This window comes from Balaenoptera acutorostrata, chromosome 6 (genome assembly GCF_949987535.1).
Source record: "Balaenoptera acutorostrata chromosome 6, mBalAcu1.1, whole genome shotgun sequence".
Lineage (NCBI taxonomy): Eukaryota > Metazoa > Chordata > Mammalia > Artiodactyla > Balaenopteridae > Balaenoptera > Balaenoptera acutorostrata.
In genome coordinates, this window is record NC_080069.1 from 6,435,851 (window position 1) to 6,457,409 (window position 21,559).

The window sequence follows — 21,559 nt, forward strand, 5'->3', positions numbered from 1 at the left end:
GAGGGAGAATATGAAAACCAGATTTGCAAAGGGAGGGCGATGGTCAGGCGGCTTGGCGGACACTTTCTCCCAGTAAAACCGCACCAGTTTTCCTTCGTCGCCAAGTTCTACTTACAGACTTAGCCTGCGTTTTCTTCTTCAAAAATAAAAGCAACAAACACACGGTTTTTGTTTCCTGCATTTCTGCCTTATCCTAAAGACAAAATGTCAGCTCAAGGCAACAACAACTCACTTTAAATAGAAGGCAGTCATGCACTGGCCTAGTGGTCACTGGCTTCCATCTTTCCAGAAGGAGGTATTTACTGCCATCTTAATTTAGAATGATACCTTTTTTGGCCTCTTCTCTAGGCAATGTACTTAAGGAAGGTTGAAAACTCTCTCTGCCCGAGTAAGTGCACTGTTTGTTCTAAGTTCTTTCAGTGGGGCGGGGTGGGGGGGAGCCAGCAAACAAGCAAGCAGCAAATGACCCCACGTCCTACAGAAAAATCTGCAGGTCTCCCTGACTCTTTAGTCCTTGCTCACCATTGAATTGAAAGATGATTTGGTGCTACATGGAATGACATTTTGAAACCCTCCATCTGGTCACAGGGAAATATCAGGTTGAGTCTGGTTGTTCAGGATTAGTTGTGCATTAAATATACTATTTGAGAAAACGGGGTTGTAAGTTGGGGTGGGGGGGGTCTGGTGAGTACCCTATGATCCTTTATATAAACGATTTAGCTGCCTGCAAGCCTGCCTCCTTTGCTTAGAAATATACACAGGGATTCTCTGGGCCTGTGGACCAAGTTGATTCATTCCATTTAATTCCAGTAAAAGTTCATTTATGCTAAGTGCAAGTGCACAGGAAGAACCAATGTGGTGGTGTTGTTGTTGTTGTTCGTTCTGTTTGTTTGTGAGTGATCTGAATGACTCAGAAAGCTGCCTATTTGCCTGAGTGAACTCCACCATTAAGGCAGAACCTGGAGAAGCCACTTACCAGCGCTATGGGAAACTACTTCTTGCAGCGATTACCTGCCCCTCCCCCCCTCTAGGAGCTCAGATAGGCCCCTCCTCCTCCAGTTATTATGGATTCAGTCTCTAAAAGCCTCATTCTCTATCCCCACCCCGCCCCCATATTTCCTCTCCCCTCCGCTGGGATAGGGGTGTGTGGGAGGGGATGGGGGGCGCTAAGTTCTCTCAGTGTGATGCTTTCACCGACTTAGGAGGAGATGGTTCTCTTCCCTTCTAGATTACAAGAAGACACTTTGGAGGTTGCCGTATTGAGTGGCTTCAAAGAATCGAGGAGGGGTGAACATTTGGGACATTTTCTCGACTGGATCCCCTGTTTATTTTAGATACTCTTGGCTGCCCAAATAGATCTTCTCATCACTACACTCAAATCATGGGCTATGACTTCTTTTCCCTCTAGCTAAATTATCTGTAGCTTCTGAGTAAACAATCAGCTCGGACTTTGCAGCCTGTGCCGAAATAAATAGCAGCTTCTGGCTTTGCTTTGAATCCTTGCCGTTGCCCAGTTAAATCAAGGTGTGGGACTGATCCATGATATGGCCAATTCTCTCCCAGTAGAGACTATAAATAATGCAGGCCTCACCCTCCCCGGAGAAAGCCATCTCCATGCGGACTGTCCATTGTTTCACATGGGCCTTTGCGAGAGTGCCAAGGTCGAGGGGCTGGCTGCAGTGGGTGTGTGTGGCCTCAGGAAGTGGTTCCGGAATCCCCTAGGGGAGTTTTGAAAACTGCAGACTTCAGGTCTCACCCCTGACTGGCTGAATCAGAATTTCGGGTGGAGGTGAGGGCTGAATTTATATCTTTCCCAGGTTCTTCGGGGGTTTTGGATCATTAGGTAAGTGTGGGAAGCTCCAACCTAAACGGTTCTGGAGTTGGATTCATCCCAAAGACCAGGCCAGCGCCCCAGGGCACCAGGGGGAGGTCAGGGGTGTCGTCCTCCCGCCCAGGAACTGCACAGATATACCCAGCCTCTGCTCTGGGCACTGAGATATAGTAGGGGACAAAGCTGCCACCCGGCAACCTTGCCCTTTCAAGATGTCAGGGTTTGTGTCAAGCACAACTCCTGAGGGGGAGGAGGAGGCAGGAGAGGGTCCAGAGCCGCTGCTTCTCAGATCCTTTGGGCTGTAATAGCAGGTGCAAAGACGGAGGCGTCGAGAGACATCCTGTTCCATAACCAGCGTCTGCCCGCCCGCCCCGCTAGGCAGAAACTCCCACTATTTTGGCTCGAGTGCTGTAGGGGCCAAGCGGGTGCCAGTACCCGGAGAGCAGCCCTAAGAGACCCCTGGACCCCTAAGAGCCACCTCCTCCTGGCAGCCCGGCCTGCATGGGCATGGCTGCAGGGGCCGCAGCTGTTGGTGTAGGAGAGCAGCACCCTGGCCCAGGGATAGCAGAGGACCGCCGTCGGTCAGGGCCAGTCGCAGGAGCCTTTTCCAGGCCGGATGCATCAGATGCAGTGAGTTGGAAAACTTAAAGTGGGGAAGGGGCCCGTAGAGACGTTCCCCGGCCACACCTCACCTCCAACAAGGAAAACAAAACGTCTTCTGGACTAAAAATACATATTGAGAAAGTCCCCGCGCGCAGGCGGGCGGCGCGTTCCAGCTGCCGGCCTGGCCCGGGAGGACTTGGCCGCGCGGTCGCCGATTACACCCAGCTCGGCTGGGATGGCTCCGAGCCGTCTGCCCTGACGTCAGCCAGGCTCCGGCCCCGCCGCGGCGAGATAGGCAGCGCGGCCGGGCGCGGGCGCGGCGCTAATCACTCCCAGATGGCCCTAATAGCGGAGATAAAGACGGACGGAGCGGCCGGGAATAAATTTGTAATCAGGGCTCTACCATCTGATCATCAAAGCGGCCCAACTGCCGGGAGAATTGGAAGGGAATGCGTGTGTAGGGGGGTCGGTTCTGGGGAGAGGCGGGGGGCGCGCTCCAGCAGGGAGCTGGCTTGGGCAGGGTGGCGGGGACAGGAGAGGAGGCTCGTCGGTGCGCCTGTGACTCAGTGCCCCGCGCCCCTGGACCGCCACCAGCCGACCGGCCGCCGCCGGGGAGCTGAGTCTGGCCGGGCGGCAGCCGCGGACCCGCTGCGGGCAGTGCCTGCTCCCAGCCGTCCGCCCCCAAACGTGGGATAGGTTCCTCTCCTGGAGTTGCCCCTCTCCCCTCCTCTCTTGCCAAACAGTTAAACAACACTTGGTCCCCCATCCCCCCCGTGGACGTAAACCCGACAGCACAACTGGGCTTCTGGGGAAGAGGGCTGCCGGGTCCTCGGGGCCGCTCCAGGGTCTCTGACTCCGAGGGATGCGCGGGCTCCCACAGGCCCGGGGAGTCAGGCCCGGTCGAACGAAAGGGTCCCCTCAGGTCAACAGATCCGGGAGAGACAGGCGGCGCCTAGGGTCCACATGCAGCCCTCCCCGGGGCACACGCCCCAAGCCTCCTTTCCTCATCGTCTCCGCTTGGCACCTACCACCATTCTGGTCTCCAATTCCAGGCGCGTGGGTGGTACTCGCGGGAAGGGAGCACGCAGGGCAGCCGTGGGGGAGAAAACCGCCGGCCACACGCGCAGCCGGAGACGCGCAGTTTCCTTAAAGCTACAGGAAGAGCTGAGCCGTTTCCTGCGCTCTGCAGAGCCGCTGTGCAAAAGCAGTGCCGGCTGTTGTGGCATCCTGTGCCCAGTTTACGGCCCCCCGCACACACACCTGAGGTCCTCGCAGCCGGCTCGGGCTCTCGCTGCAAAACTAGTCTCGGAAGCAGCTCCCAGGCCTCCTCCGGCTGCCTGTGGCTTTGCCTCGAGATCACTCTCACCCGCGGCCCCCCTTCCTGCGAAATCCGCGTGCACGCAATTCACTCCTTTTGCCACCTTAACAACGGGGTGTGGGCTACCAGCCCCGGACGGCGGCTAGCAGCGGCCCAGGTGAGGGGGCAGGGATGCAGCCGCCCTCCTGTCCCGACTCTTGCACACTTGGTTTCCAAGGGGCCCGAAGGTTGTCGTCCCTGGCGCCACTGCTGCACTCACCTCACCGCGGAGACGACCAGGACGCCTGGTCCTGCCGCCCCTGAGGAGGGCAGCCTAGGTGAGAGGCCCACCTTTCCTAGATGCCCGGACCTACTGGCTAACCGACTGGGAGCATGGAGCTTCCCACCGTGCCCCCAGAGTGTGGCCCCGGGATTTAGAAGGCAAGAACTCCAAGTGATCTTGCTGTCATCTCCTTGGCATGTCGACCTGAAAAAAAAAAAAAAAAAGAAAAAGAAAAAAAGGAAAAAGAACAAAACAACTCTGAAAGCCACAGTAAGTGTCCTGCCTGGGGGGCGAAAAGTCCTGGAAAATTGGGGTTGGGACCCCCTCTGTCGAGTTTCCCAAATTACTTCCCAAGAAGGTGAGAATGGGTCTGTTGGAACACACACACACACACACACACACACACACACACACACACACACACACACACACACACACACACACACACACACACACACACACACACACACACACACACACACACACGGCGGCGAGCCCTCGCCCCGCCGGTGCTCCAGGGTTATCAGGCTCTCGGCCCGCGCGGCGGTCTGGGGCCGGCCCCTGACAACCAGATCCACCATCAATTTACCTTCCGCCGCCCCAGCTTCCCATTTAGCTTTTAACGTCAAATCCTGCATTTTTGTCGGCTCCGGCCTGTCTAGAGAGCTTGTGATTTCGCTGCAGGAGTGATTGCTTTTAACAAAATGGCAGCAACCACATTATCCGAGCAATTAAAACAGAGGCCTTTTAGCCAGTCCCACAAGGCAGGAGCTTGGAAACTTTTTTTTTTTTTTTAAGCAAAGAAGAAAGGGAGTTAAAAGAGAAAGAAACGTGTAGAAGAGAAAAGCATGGAAGCGTGGAAGAAACGCCTGCCTCGCCCACCACTCAGTGCCCTGGGACTTGACGACGTGAGGCGGGAGGTGGGGTGGCACTGCGCATTGGGAGGGTGGGGGCGTGCGGCGGAGGGAGTGACCGACAATCTGGGGTGTCTTGCTGTTGAAGCGTTCGGCCGGGTAGTGCGCTCGCCCGGTTAGGGGCTTTGGCCCCCTGGGGTGTCGGGTCTGCCGGATGTCTGGCCCGTTGAGGTGGCGGCTGGGTTGGAACGTCCAGGTGGTGGAGGTGTCGGGGCCTGGTGCTGCGGAGCCCGAGGAAGCGGCGCGGCGGGCGGGCAGGAAAGCGGGCGGGCAGCGCCGGGCCCAGGCCAGACAAAGAGGCCGGACCCGCGTTGCTGGAGCGCGGGTTTAAAAGCATGTGCAGCAGCCGGCGGCCTCGTAGCGAAGGTGCTGCCAGGGTCTTCTGGCTCCCTTCTGCTGGTGTTTAACAAACCACAAAAAGTGTTAAAGCGGCAGCAATGCGTTAAGGCCCAGGTGGCGAGGAAGACCACAGCCAAGCCAGGCCCACACCAGCCAACACAGGCACGTGAAGATAACAGCTCTGGGGTTCCTGTTTTGAAAACCTCACCGCCTCCACCACCGTGCACTCCACTACCTCGGTAAACTCTATCCCTCCGCCCCTAGGATCTGGCATCTTTCTCTCGAACGGATTAAAGTAAAAGGCGGCTGGAGGCGGGAGAGGGAGGGAGCCCCTCGGTCAAACGGACAGGGATCCCGAGAGTTACAGAAAATCAAGGCGCGCCTCCCTCCGCCCCCCAGCGTTATAAACAAAGGCAAGTATCTGTAAACACAGCCCCGCGCCCACCATGTCGGCCCAGCGCCGGCTGACCCGAGGGGAGAAAGTTCAGATCGCTTTGGCCGAGTTGTTCTAACCCCGCGCCCTCGAGTCGGCGGCCGCCCGCAGCAGAACCCCGCAGCGCCGCTCGCCCGCCTCCCGCCCGGCGCTTGCGAATTCGCCGGCTGCCGGCGGTGGGCTCAGAGGCGGCACCCGCCAGAGTGGGACCCCTGGGATGGCGGGGGAGGGTCCGTGCCCGAGGCCGAGGTGCGAATATCACCCCGAGGATGGGTTCCAAGGTGGAAACCCTCTGGCCAGCCTCCCTAGCCCCAGATCTGTACACGCGGCGTTTCCTGAAGCAAACCGCTTTTTAATAAGTTTCGCCCTTCTCCCTCCCCCCTCCGCACCCCCCATCCCTCCCTCAGCTCCCCCTCCCCGGCCTGCCGAGCCCTTTCCGGCACTCCAGCTTCTCCGACTCCTAGAGCAGAGATTCCGCTCTGGCCAAGCCCACGGGCGAAGGAAGCCTCGGAGACTTCCTTCCGGGATGTGCCTGGGCTCCCGGAGCCCGAACCTCCGACGGGGGTGGGGGGGAGTCCCGGCGGCTGAGAGCTGGGGACGGAGCCCCGGGCTGGCCTGGCCTGCGGCCGGGAGGACTTCAGACACCGCACAGTTAATATTGAGTTCCCTATAGCTCCTTGTAAATCTAGCGCCCGCTCCACGCCCCCCCCCCCTTTAAATCCTCGGTCGCGTTCTCGACTTCTTACTTGACGTAGAATTCCTGGTTACCTAATCACGGACTTTTTTCCCCCGAAGGACCTCCCCCTCCCCCTCCCCGCTCAAACCAGTCCCCCCCTCCCCGCCTAACCCCCCATCGAGACGACCAGCCAAAACCTCTTTTCCTTTCTCCTGGTCTTTTCTCCCGTTTCTTGGATGAAAGCCCTATATTTTGAATTAAAAACTCTAGACTAGTTCCTGCGGCTGCAATAACGTGTGGGTTTCTCCCCAAAACGCCCTCAACCGAAAATGGCTCCTCAAACAAAACCCGAAGCCCCCCCCACCCCCCCACCAATGGCATCTGGTTGATTTCAGGAAAAGGACACCTTTCCACCTTCTGAGCAAACCGCGCTCAGCGGCCCGCTCAGCGCTCTCCTGGGGGCCAGGGGCAGAGGGAAGGGAGGCAGCGCTCGATGGCGCCCAGGCCCTTTGGCAGGATTTTCACCAAGGACACTTCTCTTTAAAGGGCCTCCTCGCCAGCCCTGCGAGGCCGGGAGCTCAAGTTGATGACTGGTGCGAACCACTGACTCTATCAAACAAAGTTAGAGGCAATCATGATAATTTAGTTTACTTCTGAATATTTTAAATATAATGAAAACAAGTATAACAGTTTTGTTTTCAAAACTCTTTTGAGGTATCCACCATTAAAAGATTGGGGTTTTGTAAAAAAAAAAACACACAGTGGTTTATTGAATACTTACAACGTTTACACCTTCAATATTAATTAAATTCCACTTAGTTTTAGAGGACGGAAGTGCACAAAACAAGTAGCTGTTGGAAGCATCTTCACATAGGGGAACCACCACAGATGAAACGGCAGCACTAGATACCGACCCCAACGGAAATGTTAGCGGCCCCGTTTTCTGCTTTGAAATAAAACTTTATAATCCCCAGGAATATTTATATCCAAAGGCCAAGTATTAAAGATACACTTCACATACACACTATTGTCCGCTGTCTTTATCTGGAAGGGGTTGGGGAGAGGGCACCGCTGGTGTCTACACAGCCAGGAGGAAACATTCACAAACAGAGAATCTACGAGACGCCGGGATCCCTTACCACGCGGGAGTGTCCTCTTCATATTAAAATATGGAATGCTTTTCTTCAAATATCCACTTTGTTTTTGGAGGGGAAGGTGGGGAGCGGATGCCTCGAAGGGGGGCAAAGAGAGGGAGGCACATTGCACATAAATAAACCGGATGATCCAAATGCAGGAAGTCCTCAGAGCGGAGCGCGCGGAGCTTGCCCGGAGTCCTGGGTCTGCATCCGGCTCCTGGGCCCGGCTCGCGCTCTCCTCCTCCTCCTCTTCTTCTTCTTCTCCTTCTCCTCCTCCTCTTCCTCCTTCTCCTCCTCACTGCTTGAGCTCCAGGGCCCAGACATGCTGCGGCCAGCCCGTCCGGCCTTTGGTTTTCTTGTCGTTGCTACTTACTGTGCTTTTCAAGATTTCGTTCTGGGCAGAGGGGAAGCGAGGGGGAGAAAAGGATAAAGAGAGAATCAGAGAGGAGATCCGGTTCCACGCCACCCCCGCGCTTTTCCCGGCCAGAGGAGAGAGCGAGCCAGCCAGGGATGGTGGGTAGGATGGTTTCAAGTCCCAGCCCCTGCAGAAGAGCTACGGAGGCCGGCCGCTGCCCTAGCTCCCGCCCGGGCCTCCAGACGCCGGCAGCGCTCAACTCCCGATCGGCAGGTTTATAAACAACCACCCGTTTTCAAGTCGTTTATGGAGGAACCGGGGGCCTTCTCTCTAACTCCAGATGTAGGGGCGCGAGCGGGGGTCATCGCAGCCCCAGCTCCGCGCTCTAAGGAAGATGGGGTGAGGTGCCCCCGCCTTGGCCTGGGCCTGTCCGCATGCAGCTCGGCCTCCGGCTCGTTTCGGCAGTGCCTCTCCTTCCAAGGCCTCTGAAATCCCCAGTTACCCGGGATCACTCGACTATGTAGCGACTAAAGCGCCATAGGCCCCAAAGAAGAAAACCTCGACAAATGGGATAATTTTCCAGGCCCTTCGTGGCAGTAGCCCTGCTCTGAACACCACTACCCTCTGGGCAGCTGGTAGGAACTTGAAAAAACTAATTTTCAGTTATAATTTCGTGTTACTGTTAACAACAATTACAATGACCAAGATAATATTTACTATTACTTAAAATGTACAGGCTCATGCAAACAAAACAAGAAATACCGTGAAGTATACTCATCTGGGAAGTCACATTTTAGCCTCAGTGCCAAAGAGAAACTGCATTTTGAAGTTAAAAGTACTAATTTTATGTTTACCTTGACGTCTTCCCAGCACAGAAATCAGAACAAGCATAAAATTCTTAGGATTAGTGGCTGCCTCATTCTCAAGAGAGAGAAATGCGATCACTAGTGAAATAATTGGGATCAAGCGCTTCTGAGTAATTTATTTTAGAAATATCTGAAAGCAAGATCGGATTGGAAGCCGAATGAAGGCTCTACAGGACAGGGAATGAGGGGTCCGGGCCAGTGCGATCGGGAGATCAAGCCGGACCCTGAGTCCGCGAGGCCCGCCCTGAGTGCCGGGGGGGGGGGGGGGGGGGGAGCGGCGATAACCCGGGGGTAAGATCACCAGCGCGAAGCATCCCTCTTAACCTCCTCCGCGTGCTGACACCCTCCCCCACCCCCTCCGCTTCTACGGGAAACCAGCCCGACCAGAACCTGGTGCAAGCAACCCTGGCTCAAGACGCAGCCAAAGAACGCGGAGTGCCATTGCTCAGCCCAGCTGCAAAGAGACCGGAATTCCCGGTCCCCCGTACCCCACTGCCCGCTGCCCCTGGTACTGACCAGTTCCTTCTTCCTCTTCTCTTCTTTCACGTCTGTCTTCTTGATCTCCGCCTTGAAGGCCTCCGCCTCGCCGTTCTGGTCGTCCTTGGCCAGCAGGTCCATGAGGTAGGCGATGTAGCTGGTGGCCAGGCGCAGCGTCTTGATCTTGGAGAGTTTGGTGTCGGCGGGCACGTTGGGGATGCACTCGCGCAGCTCAGCGAAGGCGCTGTTGATGCTCTGAGTCCTGCGCCGCTCCTTGCGGTTGGCGGTGCCCCGGCGCTTCACCGGGCGCGGCCCCCCCAGGCCCGGGGGCCCGGCGCCAGGCGGCACCCCCCCGTAATGGGAGTGGTCCAGGCCGGCGGCGCCGCTGGCGTACTCGGGGCTGTAGGACAGGGCCATGCTGTAGTCGGGGGGCGACATCTCGGGGTGGCCGATGAGCCAGCCATGGAAGTAGGGGTTCTCCTCGTGGCTGCAGCGGCTGGCGGCGGCGGCGGCAGCGGCGGCGGCGGCGGCGGCGAACGGATAGCCCTCATGGTGCACCACCGGGTGGTGGGGGAAGCCCCCCACCAGACTCATCTCGCCCTCCGCGCCCCTCCACGCGCCCCAGCGTGCGCACAGTGCCGCCGCGCCCTCGGCCCGGGCCCCCGCTCCGGCGCTCGGCGGCCTCCCCCACCCCCCAGCCCCCAGCCCCCGGGCGCCCCGGCCGGCCCGGCAGCCGCAGAGGGGGCTGCTGCAGCCCGGGCCCCGGCCCCCCGCCTGGCCCGCGGGGCCCGCCTCAGCAGCGCCGCGGCCGCCGGCTCCCCATAGGGCGCGGCGAGGTGGTCCCGGCACCGTGCGCCCCTGGCCGCCGCCGCCGCCGCCGGCTCCCGCCTCGCTCCACGGCCCGCTCGCAGGCTTCTGCTTCCCGGGCGTCTGCGGGCAGGCACAGTCCTCTCGTGCTCATGCAAAGGTGCCCGGGCTCCGGCGGGGCTGCTCGGCGGAGTCGCCGGGCTCCGCGCCCCGGCCGCGCGCCCGGCGCCGCTGCTACTCGGAGTCCCGGGGCGAGTCCAAGCCGCGGCTGGAGGAGCCGGCGGGGTCGACTGCTCACTGTGAAGCTACCTCCATGCGACCCTCCCCTTCCCGCCCTTTCCCCTCCCCCCACCAGCCTGATCTGGGTTCTTGGGCGCTTATTGTTTTAATGAAATTTTTGGTTGTTGTTGTTTTGGTCCTTGAATGTGATTTTAGCTGCGAGTAACGTGTCCCGCGCTCCTCTCGGGCTCCCTCGGAGGGTTTTCAGAGAGGTCTCAGTGCATCCATTTTCTCAGATCCTCTCCTTCTTTCGGGGGGAAGGATCTAGGCCCTGCAGGCGCCCTGGAGCGCGAAGGCGGCGGCTGGGGCTCGGAGGGGTCTGCGCGGCGGCCTTGGGAGCTCCCGGGCGGCGGCGGCGGCGGTTCTCCGGGACTGGACACCGTGAGGGAAGCAAGAGGATTTTCCCAGCAAGATCTCCATGTACAGCTACATCTTTAGGGCCGCTCGGGTTAATATATGTCGTCAGAGGCTCCTCACGCCAATCCCGGGGCGGCGGGGGCGGCGCCTCGCGCTCTCTGCAATAAAACTTTTTGATGTTCTCCTTGCTAATTGCCGAGGTCCTCATCCAGGATTGGCTGCCCCTTCATAACCAGAAGATAATTAAAACGAGGGGGGGAGGGTTAAAAAAACTTTTTTATCAGCCGGAGGTTAATGCAAGTGTTTAACAGATGCTTCACTATTAAAATATTTTCCCCCCAAGTCGCAAATATTGAAGAATCTTAAACCAGGTACGGTATCACTCCGCTTTCTTTTCTGATTAAAAAAAAAAAAAAAAAAGGAAGCAGATATTTCTTTTCGAAGTGTTTTGTAGGTAACCGAGGCAAGAAAACCAGAAGGCAGCGGGCGCAGTTCCGTGCGGGGCCGGGAGCAGAGGCGGCGGGCGGTCCCCACGGAGGCGCGTCTGCAGCCCAGGCGGGCGCGGGGCGCGGGGCCCGGGGCGCGGGGCGCGGCGGGGCACGGCTGCGGCTTTGACCTGGGCACGGGCTGGAAACGTCCGCCTCGGCGTCGCTGGACTTACCCACCATCCCGTTACCCAGGCCAGGGACGTCTTGGGTAGCTCATGTTATTGTGGCTGCTTTTGGAGATCACGGTGGAGACCCCGGGACCGACGGCCAAGCCGATTGTAAATACTCTTACTTCCATGTTCTTCAGGGACACCAGCCCCAGCGAAGGAAGACCTTAAGCGATTTCAAAGTGCAGGCACCTCGATTCCCCGAATTTGTTGTGTGGCCGATATCGGTGTTCCCCTGGTTTAACTAGCCTGTCTGGTAAGTAACTGAATATTTTTTACAGCGTGTTCTGAGCTTATTTTCCAGTTTTTATGAACAAACATATAAATACATCTCTGCATTCCTGCCTCTGCCATAAAAGCGGGCATCTGTGGAAAGCAGGTTTAGTTATCGGAGGGGAACCATTAAACACCAGTTTAAGAGGCAGGCCGGGAGGACGGCTCGTGGATGTTTAGACTGCTGGCCTTGGTGATCTTGAACGCATTATAACGGAAAGTGGATCTCCACTTGTAAGTCACCCGGCCGCAGGGCACCGGGGCCGCGGCGCCCCGAGCGGCGTGAGTGTCTCCAGAAAGCTCGCAAGAGGTTGGGGGGGGGCGGTGGTGGACGGTGGCAGGAGCTGAAATGATCCCCAGGGCTTGGCCCTGAGCCGCAAGGGGAGGCTGATGGGTAGCTGAGGATTCCGCCCAAAGGGTTGGTGTGGAAAAGTGTGTCTACAGGAGCCCGCGGGCCGTAAATTAGAGGGAGCCCACGCGGAGTGTGCAGGAGCCCGCGCTGAGCCTGGGACTTGCCGCTGGGCCTGGCGAGGGTCGCCCAGGGGAGACCAACTACGCTACCTTGGGCGTCGTCTCTGGCAGGCAGGCAGAGTCAGGCCCCAGGCCGCAAAGGGAGTCCCACCCAAAGGACTCAGCGGAGCACAGTCCTTTTCTTGCCTGCTGCGTGCGTTTTGCGGGGTACACGGTTGGGGATGGAAGGCCAGGTCAGCACGAATAGAGGGCGGGGTTGGGGGGTACCCAACTTCTGAGCTGCCAGGGATTGGGGCGGCCGCCAGCCACTAACCCCAGAGCCCTGGGCAACAGCTTTGGGAAACATGTTTTAGGTTTTAGGTGGCCGGGCTGCAGGAGAGGGAAAGAACCCCAGAGAGGGTCGTAGAAATCCAGTCTGGGAGTCCTCATGACGGCCCATTCAGTCCCTTCAGGAAGGGGTCAGTTTCCCTGGATGTCCCCAGCAGAGGTGTTGAGGCAGAGGACAGGAGGTGGGGAGTAGCTGAAACCAGACTGGTTGGTAAGTGCCCTTTGGGCTCAGAACAAAATAGCCACCTCGAGCTTCGAGCCCTCACCTTGGGTAGGTCTGCAGTTTTGAGCACAAGGAGAGTCTTTTAAAGACCTTGTTCTTCAAGGAAAGAATATGGGTAGTGTGGTCAGGGTTCTGTTTACATTTTCACCGGGGGAGGCCAACCCTGAATGTGTAAATACTGGTAGTTCAATCCTCTGACATTTGATACATTTTTTAAAAGTCTGTTTATAAAAACACATCTAGGCCTCGGGAGCAGGTAGACAAAGTAAGATGATTGCACCCTGGCTGGGAACAGATAAAAATGCAGGGAAAGTAGATGCAAGCTGCTTTCAGGCCAGGGGGAGTTTGGGGAATTGAAAGGAGGAGGAAGAGGCCAGGGAGAGGGCTGAGCCGGGGCTCTGGGATGCAGTGTCCACCAGAGGCGAGGGGCCTCCATGGTCAAGGCGTCAGAACTTGCCCCTTTCAGCCTTTCTCCCATGCTCTTCTCATTGAAACAAAAAATGGACAAACCCCTTCATGGTCCCAGAGAGCCTGGCGAGTGATAGAAGAGATAGACAACATGGGACAGAAAAAAGTCATAAAAGATGCTAATCTGAACATCCGTCCTCATTGACAGTGTCATTATCAGTTAATTAATGTGATCCGAGGGCCTAGGGCTTCATGAATCTCCGAAAGCCAAAATGCAGAGGCTACAGCCCTAGAAAGGGGGCTTGGAGGCAGGGGACAAATGGGAGAACTCTAGGGTCCCTAACTGGCTGAGTTCCACTCTGGATGCACAACCAGAGTCCACTTTTTTCTGTTAGCGCTCTCTTTGGGACATTTTGCTCCGGGTCTAGTGGGATGCTGGATTCGTCTGCTGCTTTGGAAAGCTGTGAGGAAAGATGCCGTCTCAGGTTTGCCCCCAGTTTCGGTGGCCAGTGCCTTCTGGGCGGCTACTGATGGAGCCGGTGGTAGTGGTGGTGATGGAGGGGAAAGTGGGAAAGGAAAAGGAGGAGGGGGAAGTTCCTGGCTTAGTTACCAACCCAGGGACCCCATCCTGGTCGGTACTAGCGTGGCCTCTGGCGAGCTGCTCCCCAAAGGGCGCACATTCCGAGTACTCCAGGGCAGGTGAGACGATGCAGGCCACAGAGGACCACTGAGCAGCTGAGAAGATGCGGGCTGGGGTCCACCTGGGGTGCCTGCAGGAGGAATCCTGCAAGGACGAGGGCGTGCTAACATCTTCCCCTTTTCCGAGGCCCTGAGCTGAGCTGCAACCAGTCTTACCTAGGCGGGGAGACTGCTTCACAGGAGGGGGGCTGGGGATGAGGTCTGCGATCCTTGTAGCTGATGGTGTACCCACTGTGCTGCACGTTACATCTGACGTTGCAGCTAAGCAGACAGAACTGGGGTCCAACGTTTATTCTGGGCCCGTGTCTCCTGTCTCTCTTCCCTCACTCCTACCCCTTCCCCTGGAAGGGAGTCAAAGGGCACGCGAATGGCGGCACACTCCCTTGCAAACGTTCTGGTCTTGTGAGATATTACTTTTAAAATAAATCTGGTTTAAACTAAATATTTTCTTTAAAACTTCAGTCTGTTTTTAGGGAAAATACAGATCTTTTCGAGGTATTTATTATTTCAAAGGCGAGGGCAGTTTGCATCTTGTGTTTTGCTCATGAGAACTCAAAATAAACTGGACCTGAAAATAACCAGGCCAGAGGGCCATAAACACACATTTTATGTTTACGGGAATTATGGCTCAATTCCCTTCAGCGTCTTTCAAATCTCGTTTTCCCTTATTTTCTTAACCAACGTAGTAGAAGTGACTCTGGGCATTCCTTTAAATATCTATAATGCTCTTCTGGGAGGTAAACCCCAGAACGTGCTAAGAAGCCCAGAAAGAACATCAAACCCAGAAAGTGGCCGCAGAAGCAGTGTGTTCTGGAAGATGTCACCCCAGCCTCACCTGCTCCAAGGATGTGCTTCCTGTGACACCCTAATTGCTCCGCGTTTCTGTCTGTCCAAGGGTGGGGTTGGTTCATTGTACCTGCTGGCCACTTAGCCCCAGAACCTCTAGGACAATCTAGAACCACGCATATTGTCTGAGTGGCAGCAAGAGTCTCCCTCTAACTGGGGTTTTGTAGTCCCTCCCTTTCTTGTGTACCTTTTGGTGAGTGACAGTGGCCCCAGAAACGTGGTGGTGCTCGAAGTACACACCTACAAAGCAGAATCAAGTTTGATCGGACTCACGTCTGTTTCAGAAACGAAGGGCAGGAAGAGCTGCCCTTGGCTCTTGGGAGGTTTCATTTCTCGTGAGCATTTTCTTGTTGGATTTTGGGGTGGGCCTGGGGTATTTGGTGAGTGAGCCCTTGTCCCTCCTCTTTCCCATCCGAACAGATCTGTGGCGACAGGGCGGGGAGGGGCTGATCCAGATGCAGTGATGACTCTGGAGGGGCTGATTGCTCTGTGTTGATCAGGAAACAGTTAAGTCAGTGGAGAAAATTGGAACTTGCTGGGTGCTTGTAACCCCCCTGCATTTAGCCCTTCTCTCTCTCTCTCTTCTCTCCTCCCTTTCTACCTTCTTTTCCCTCTCTACCTCCTTCCCCCTTCTCTCCTTCCCTTGCTTCTAATTTGCCTTCCAGCAATACTTGGATTTACAGGGTTTTTGGTATCATAGAGCCTGAAAGTGGTGAAGAATAAGACACTGGCTCATCCTTAAATAAAGTCCTTTAAGAAAAATATTTTTAAAAATTGAAATATGACTGACATATAACATTGTGTACAATAATTAAGGTGTACACTGTACAAGAAACATCTTAATGTCCACTATGATGGGTGGTGGGAATTTGCATTTTCTCCAAATAATCAATGACTAGATCTTCATATTAACTGGCAAATGTGCTGCTGCTCTGGAGGGTCTTTATTGATGAGGGGGAACCTTTGCCAGGTATCCACATTTGTCTGTAAAGCTAAAATCCTTACTCAGACTGAAGGGAACAAAAGATAATGCACATGAAGGGGCCTCACTCCGGGCGGCATGATGTATATATACATGGGAAGTGTTACTAATGTAGTTATGGTGGTCCTAAGAGGTATGATAAATCTGATCTTTGCTACTTTGTAGTAAAATATAGATGGAGTTTAGAGCAGAAGTGGCGCAAGAAAATACACCTCACAGGATTTATGTCAACTACTCATTCACATTCTTGTTTCAATCAAATCACCTACACACACAAGCAATATTTTCTTCCAAGCCGGGAGGAAAGCATTCAACATGCAGAAGAGGAAGTAATTGTAATTTTGCATGCACGCTCTAAGGAAATGGTAAGGAATAGACTTCAACTAGTCTGCAATACAGTCTGCGGTTCAGAATAAAATATGAAAGCAAATGGCAGCTTAAAATGCGGGGCTTTGGACAAACCACTCAAGTGACTGAAGGGTCTGTTTGTATCTGGAAGACCCGGTGCCTTCCCAGTTCTAACTGCAGTGTGGCTCGCATTCCTGTTCTGAAGCCTCCTTTGCAAATTCACAGAGATAGATTTCTCTAGCCCTGGCAGTTGCTTCCAAACCCTTGCTAGTTTCTTCCGGGGCCTTTGCTTCTAGACGAGGGCTCGCCAGGATGGCTAGGTTTCAGGTTAACAAAAAGAAACCGTTTTATTGTCGATATTAATGGCAAACCTCGATGTTTACAAGGCTTGGGTTCAGCAGATCAAAAGCAGCTTGGCTTGACTTCTCAATATTCTCTGGAGCTTAGACAATTAACTGCAATTTTGCTCCTAACGAAACAACACAGAGAAGTTCGTTCCAGAAACGCTGAAGGTAGTCTTTCAGCAGAGATTTTTTTTTTTTTAACCTGTGTACAACCTGTCAGAATCTAAAACATTTGTCCACTGAAGCTGAGCTGAGTTTTGAAGGAAACCTCCTTAAGAAAATGTGTTGGCAAAGTGTCTTCGTTTGCAACGCCACGAGCCTGTTCAGCCCTGCATTCCATGCTTGCCTTTCTGGATCCGGCAGACTGAGGTCTCCCTGGTAATTTGGGTACACCGAGTCTCCAGTTAATGACAGATAATCAGCCTTTGGGTCATTCGGTCATTCTCTTATTACAAACCCCTCCTGCTCTCTCTGATCTCCTTTCAAACTATATTTCACACAAACAAATAAAGCAAGACAGGGACAAGTTCTTAAAAGAGAGAGAGAGAGAAATATTAGAAACTCCCGATACAGAACGCTACACAAGGAAAGGCAAGCTAAAAGAGGATAGGAAAGGACATCTTATCCAAATGAACATGTTGTGTACAAAACATTAAAGGAAAAGGCTCTGGATTCTGTTAAAGTGACAGAAAATTAAAATAAAAATAATTGCAGGCAGAAAAGTTATAACATAAACAGAGAAGGCAGGATGCTTGCTGGAAATGCGCAGCACCAGGAGGCGAATTTGTTGTTACAGATTATATATCTGCAGTGTGATTGGAGAGGCGCGACTTTGTTTCATTTTCCAGGAGAGAATGGATTTCTTTTTAATACTTGTGTGAGTGCCCACTTAAGTTAACACAGGCCAAAACCTCGAGGAACAAAAAATGGAATTGCATTCTGCTTCTTGCATAGCATCCAACTTCAAACGAAGGAATTGGTTGCATACAGAAAAAGCAGAATTCCATTCAGAACACATTGAGAGACTCCACTAGAAGCGGATGACGGATGCTTTTTCTTGTTTTGCTGACAGAAGGCACAGATCATTCTTGGGGAAGTACCACCGAAGCCAGTTCTCCCTGCCCCCACAGCACCCGACCCCCCCCCCCGGGGGTCTCCATTTGTCCAGTCTACCTTTGGCTGTGACTCCAGAAAGACAAACTTCTGATTGGCCAAGGTATATCTCTGACCACATCCCTCTGGGAAAAGCCTGGGAACGTGTAGCTCTAATAAGAGCCCTGGGGAGAGTGCCCCAGTGCCATTTTCCTGCCCCTGCCTGCCCTTAACCGTACCTTTTGGCCCAAGTCCAGGGCTCCTGAAAGGTCAAAGTCTAGCCGCTGGTGTCGTCTGCAAGCCCTAGGTTTTCAATCCTAAGAGAGAATGGAACTTATTGCTCAGGACTTGATCCACTCAAGTTCTCCAAGTCAGAGGGGCAGCTGGGGGATCAGCAGGTGACGAAACGTGTGACCCCTACATTGTCCTCAGCTGTGTGTCTGGCACCCCTCGACTTGCCAGCGGAGCTGGCAAACAACCCATGTCTCTCCCATGTTAAAGAATCCACACTTCTTGGTTTCTTCTAGGCCCAGCGTAAATGCCACCTCCTCCAGGAAGCCTTTCCAGGTACGGCTTTCCTTCTCTCTGCTCCCGCAGATCAGGTCTCCCTTCTTCTGAACTCCGTTCTGATGCCGCCACCCCCACCCCCATCTTCTCTCCGGTAGATCTCTGGGCACACATCTTTCCCCTCCTGTGACTGTGGGTTCCCTGAGAGCCCAATCGAGGCACTGTACCCAGTAGGTGCTTAAACAACTTGCGTAAAGGATGACAGAGAAATCTGGTGAATTCCGGGTATCCCAGTTGCAATCGGATTGCAATTTTCTTTGTTTTGAAAGCGACCAAAGCTAGCGGCGGAGGCGGACGTCGTGCCGAAAGGCACAGACCTTCATCGCCAAGCCCTCGGGAGAAGCAGGGAAGGCTCCTCGGCTGGACCGCGCGTCCGAGGGCTCCGCATCGCCGGCGTGGGATGGAGAGTGGGGACCCACCCCGGCCTGGTCTCCCCTGGCCCCTCCGCCTCCTGAGCTGTGGAGCCAGAGCTGGCCGGGCGGACTCCGCGGACTGGTTGGTCTCTCTAAGACTTGGTTTCCGCATCTGAGCAATGGGGTAGCCACGCCGGCCGCGAGGATGCGCACGAAAGATGAATCAGGTCAAGGCGCGCGCGGGGCTGGACGCCGGACACACAGGCTGCGCGCAATAAATGTGTGTGTGCTTTCTCTTCTTTCCTCTTGCGTGTCTCGCCTTCCCTTCCAGCCGCCGGGACCCCTAGCCCGACAACCAGGTCCGGGTCGCGCCGGAGGGCACCACCGGGCCTCGGGGCCCCAACCGCGCGGGCCGCGGGCGCCGGGGGGGGTGATGCGAGCGCGGGCGGAGTTTAGGCCGTGGCCGGCGGGAGGTCACTGCGCGGGGCGGGACGGGACGGACCCCTGCTCCCCCTTCTACCCCCGCTCGGCTCCGGGGCTTTTCGCCCGAGGCGGGCAGGAAGGGGTTAACGGCGCCCCTCCCCCCCCCCCCCCCGAGCTTCCCTCCCGAGGTCTCATTAGGGAACCCTCCCCGCTATTTTCAACATTTCCTCAATCAAGAGCCTTAAATAGAGCTGCACAAACAAGTTGGCGGCAAAAGCGTAGATCTTGTCACGATTGAGACCAATCCAATATTTCAGCCTTGTTTGCTTTGCAATTACGGGCAGGCTTGTGGCTTTGGTGCCACCGGGGCAAATCTGCCGCCGCCCGCTTTCTCTCCGCACCGGGCGGCGGAGGAAGGACCCGCGGAGCCGGCGCGGGGAGGGGCGGGGGCGGGCGGAGAGGAGGCGGGGAGGGGGCCGGGCCGGGGGCCTTTCCTGCACCCGGTGCGGAGGCGCGCGGAGCCGAGTTGAAGGGCTTCTCCTACCCGGCCGAGCGGCTGGGGCGCACCTAGTGGTAACGCACCGTGCAGCGCGCACGTGGAGTCCAGGGTGTGCCCTTGCCCAGCTTCCTTTCTCCCCTCTTCCGTTCCCCTCTCTTCTATCCCATCCCATTTTCCTCCAGTACTTCCAGGCGGTTCCTGGATTTCCCGCTCCCTCTCGCTGTTAAACCTACTGGCCGGCTCCGTGCCGTTTTCCATGGCTGCTTATTCTTGTTTGACTTTTTGTACAAAGTCACTTTAACTCGGCTGCAGGAGGAGAAAGCTCCAAGGCCTCTGGCCCGGCTCCCGCGGCCGCCCAGTCCTCCTTGAACCTGCTCGTTCGGCCACTGCGGGCCAGCCTAGTTGGTCTCAGCAGAACAGTAGTTAACTCGAACCAGGTCTTAAGCCTTATATTTCACAGACAATTATACCTTGGCTGCTGTTTCACAAAATTGTAATATTTGCTTTATACCGAGGAGCATTTTTAAAGTCAAAAACAAATACTACATTTCAAAAAGAAAGTATGATAATAAATCTCTTTTTATGGATTCTCTCTGTGTACGTGGAAACCACATGATTTAACTCCTCGACCCCCGCCCCTTCAGGCGCAGCTGAAGTTATACAGATACCGGCTTTTAATACACAGTCTCTGTGTCTGGGGGGAGGCACCTGCATTTGTCACGTTCAGTATAGTTTCCAAGATTTCCCACCCCACCCTGACTCGTGTAGCTGAGTGCAACAAGGATTATAATATAATTAGGTCTGAGATGTGAGGTCCATTTTCACACGAATTCAAGAAAGATGGGCAACACGGGTAATTAATCCACAGTTTAATATTATTTTCTAAATGACTACCCATTTTCCTCTCCTGTCCAGATGGGAAGGTTGAGGCAAAGAAATATTTTTATGAGACTCTGGGGGTGCATATTAAAATATGCTTCTAATGCATTAAGGACCTACATTTCTTTGCTGGTGGTTATAAAAGAAATCCATAGCTGTTCTTGCCAATTAGCAATCTCTTTTAGGCTTTTTTTTTTTTTTTTTAATAATCCCACCTTCATTCTTCTAGATTGTCATGTTTTGGTTCTCAATTTTATTTAAAGCAAACTTCAGAAATGATGGTTTCATGAAATTGTGCGATGACAAAGACAATAATATTTCAAGTCCATGAGTCATGCACACCTATGTGTATCTCTCTTGCAGTTTTCTAGCTGATTGCTTTAGTATGTCTATAAGAAATACAAAAGCAGTAGCTAGAAAGAATTCTCTCTTCACCAAAAGAATTGGTTTGACATATTATTCAGTGCACAAATTATATTACTTTCATGTGTGTTAATCTGTTTGGTATTAAAACTGCTAGAGTGTTTTAAGCATTAACATGTTTTACCACGCCACTTTCAAATTCGTGATCTCAAATAATTATAAAGGTTTTGATGTTAATCCCACGTTAAGTGAACAACTAGGAAAATACCCTGAAAGCATTATTATGCTTATATAAATGCCAACAAACACAACTGTACGGGGAACACGATTACTTTTTATCTGACATTATCCTATAGGGATATACATTCATTTCTTTTTAAATCAGAGCAGTTTTCAATTACTTTTTAACAGATTTTTTTTCAACACAGCATTTTGCAATGCCTACAAACCACAGCAACTTTGTCCTGACAGATAGATATTTTTCCTTCATTGTTATTCATTAGCTTCTTTGCAAACTCACTATAATAGAATAATATAAAAATATCAAAATATAGAAAACAATTATTAGACTCTACATATTTATTTCAGTAAGCTAATGTTATTAAAATTAAAAACATGTGCCTGGCATATAAATGTTTCTCTAAGAATTCTTTTTTGGATGCATAGTTATTATTTTTTAAACCAACTCAGATTTTCAAGTACTGATTTTTTCCCTCTAAACAGGCATTGCATTGTTTTAAACAGTAGCTCCTGGAACAGTACCACCCTTAGTATTTTAGACTTTCAAACGACAATTGGAATTGGATAAATACTTTCAGCTGGGAGCACTTTCCTAATACCTTTGTAGGTAATAGGAGTCACTACTTGTGCTGGGTGACAAACAGACAGTGAACTGGACATTCAGATTCTACCCTTTGTAGAACCTACCAGAAAATGGAGTTTTCCTATAAGATTGCTGTGGTCCATCTAAAAAAAAATTCTGTGAAGATGTAAAATCAGAGAAAATGAGTGAGTGCTTTTTCTCATGACAGTTATGAAATGATGGCTTAAAGAGGGATGCAAAATATGACACAGGAGGAATGCAGAAACATAAAATCTGAAAAAGAAAGTTTCCTCAGGCAGCATCTGGCTCTTTGTGTATAACAGGAGAGGCA

The 21,559-nt window shown here is 53.7% G+C and overlaps 1 protein-coding gene and 1 long non-coding RNA gene across 4 annotated transcripts; one reads left to right on the plus strand and one right to left on the minus strand.

Moving 5' to 3' along the window:
* Positions 1-7,008: 7,008 nt before the first annotated feature.
* HAND2 (heart and neural crest derivatives expressed 2) lies at positions 7,009-9,906 on the minus strand. Its single transcript, XM_007192780.2, has 2 exons — positions 9,250-9,906; positions 7,009-7,906 (listed from the first exon to the last, which is right to left on the minus strand). Exons 1-2 carry the CDS (start codon positions 9,802-9,804, stop codon positions 7,808-7,810), a joined length of 654 nt encoding a protein of 217 aa, XP_007192842.2. The 5' UTR covers positions 9,805-9,906; the 3' UTR covers positions 7,009-7,807.
* A 27-nt stretch (positions 9,907-9,933) lies between these two features.
* LOC102997182 (uncharacterized) lies at positions 9,934-18,543 on the plus strand. 3 transcript variants are annotated; one of them, XR_009008634.1, is made up of 4 exons: positions 9,934-11,024; positions 11,449-11,564; positions 17,849-17,888; positions 17,987-18,543. It is a non-coding gene; the product is annotated as an uncharacterized LOC102997182 (long non-coding RNA). The 3 variants fall into 3 exon arrangements; XR_009008635.1 differs by having other exon boundaries at positions 9,935-11,024; positions 18,158-18,543; XR_009008633.1 differs by lacking the exon at positions 9,934-11,024 and adding an exon at positions 11,250-11,349 and having other exon boundaries at positions 17,849-18,543.
* The last annotated feature ends 3,016 nt before the right edge of the window (positions 18,544-21,559 follow it).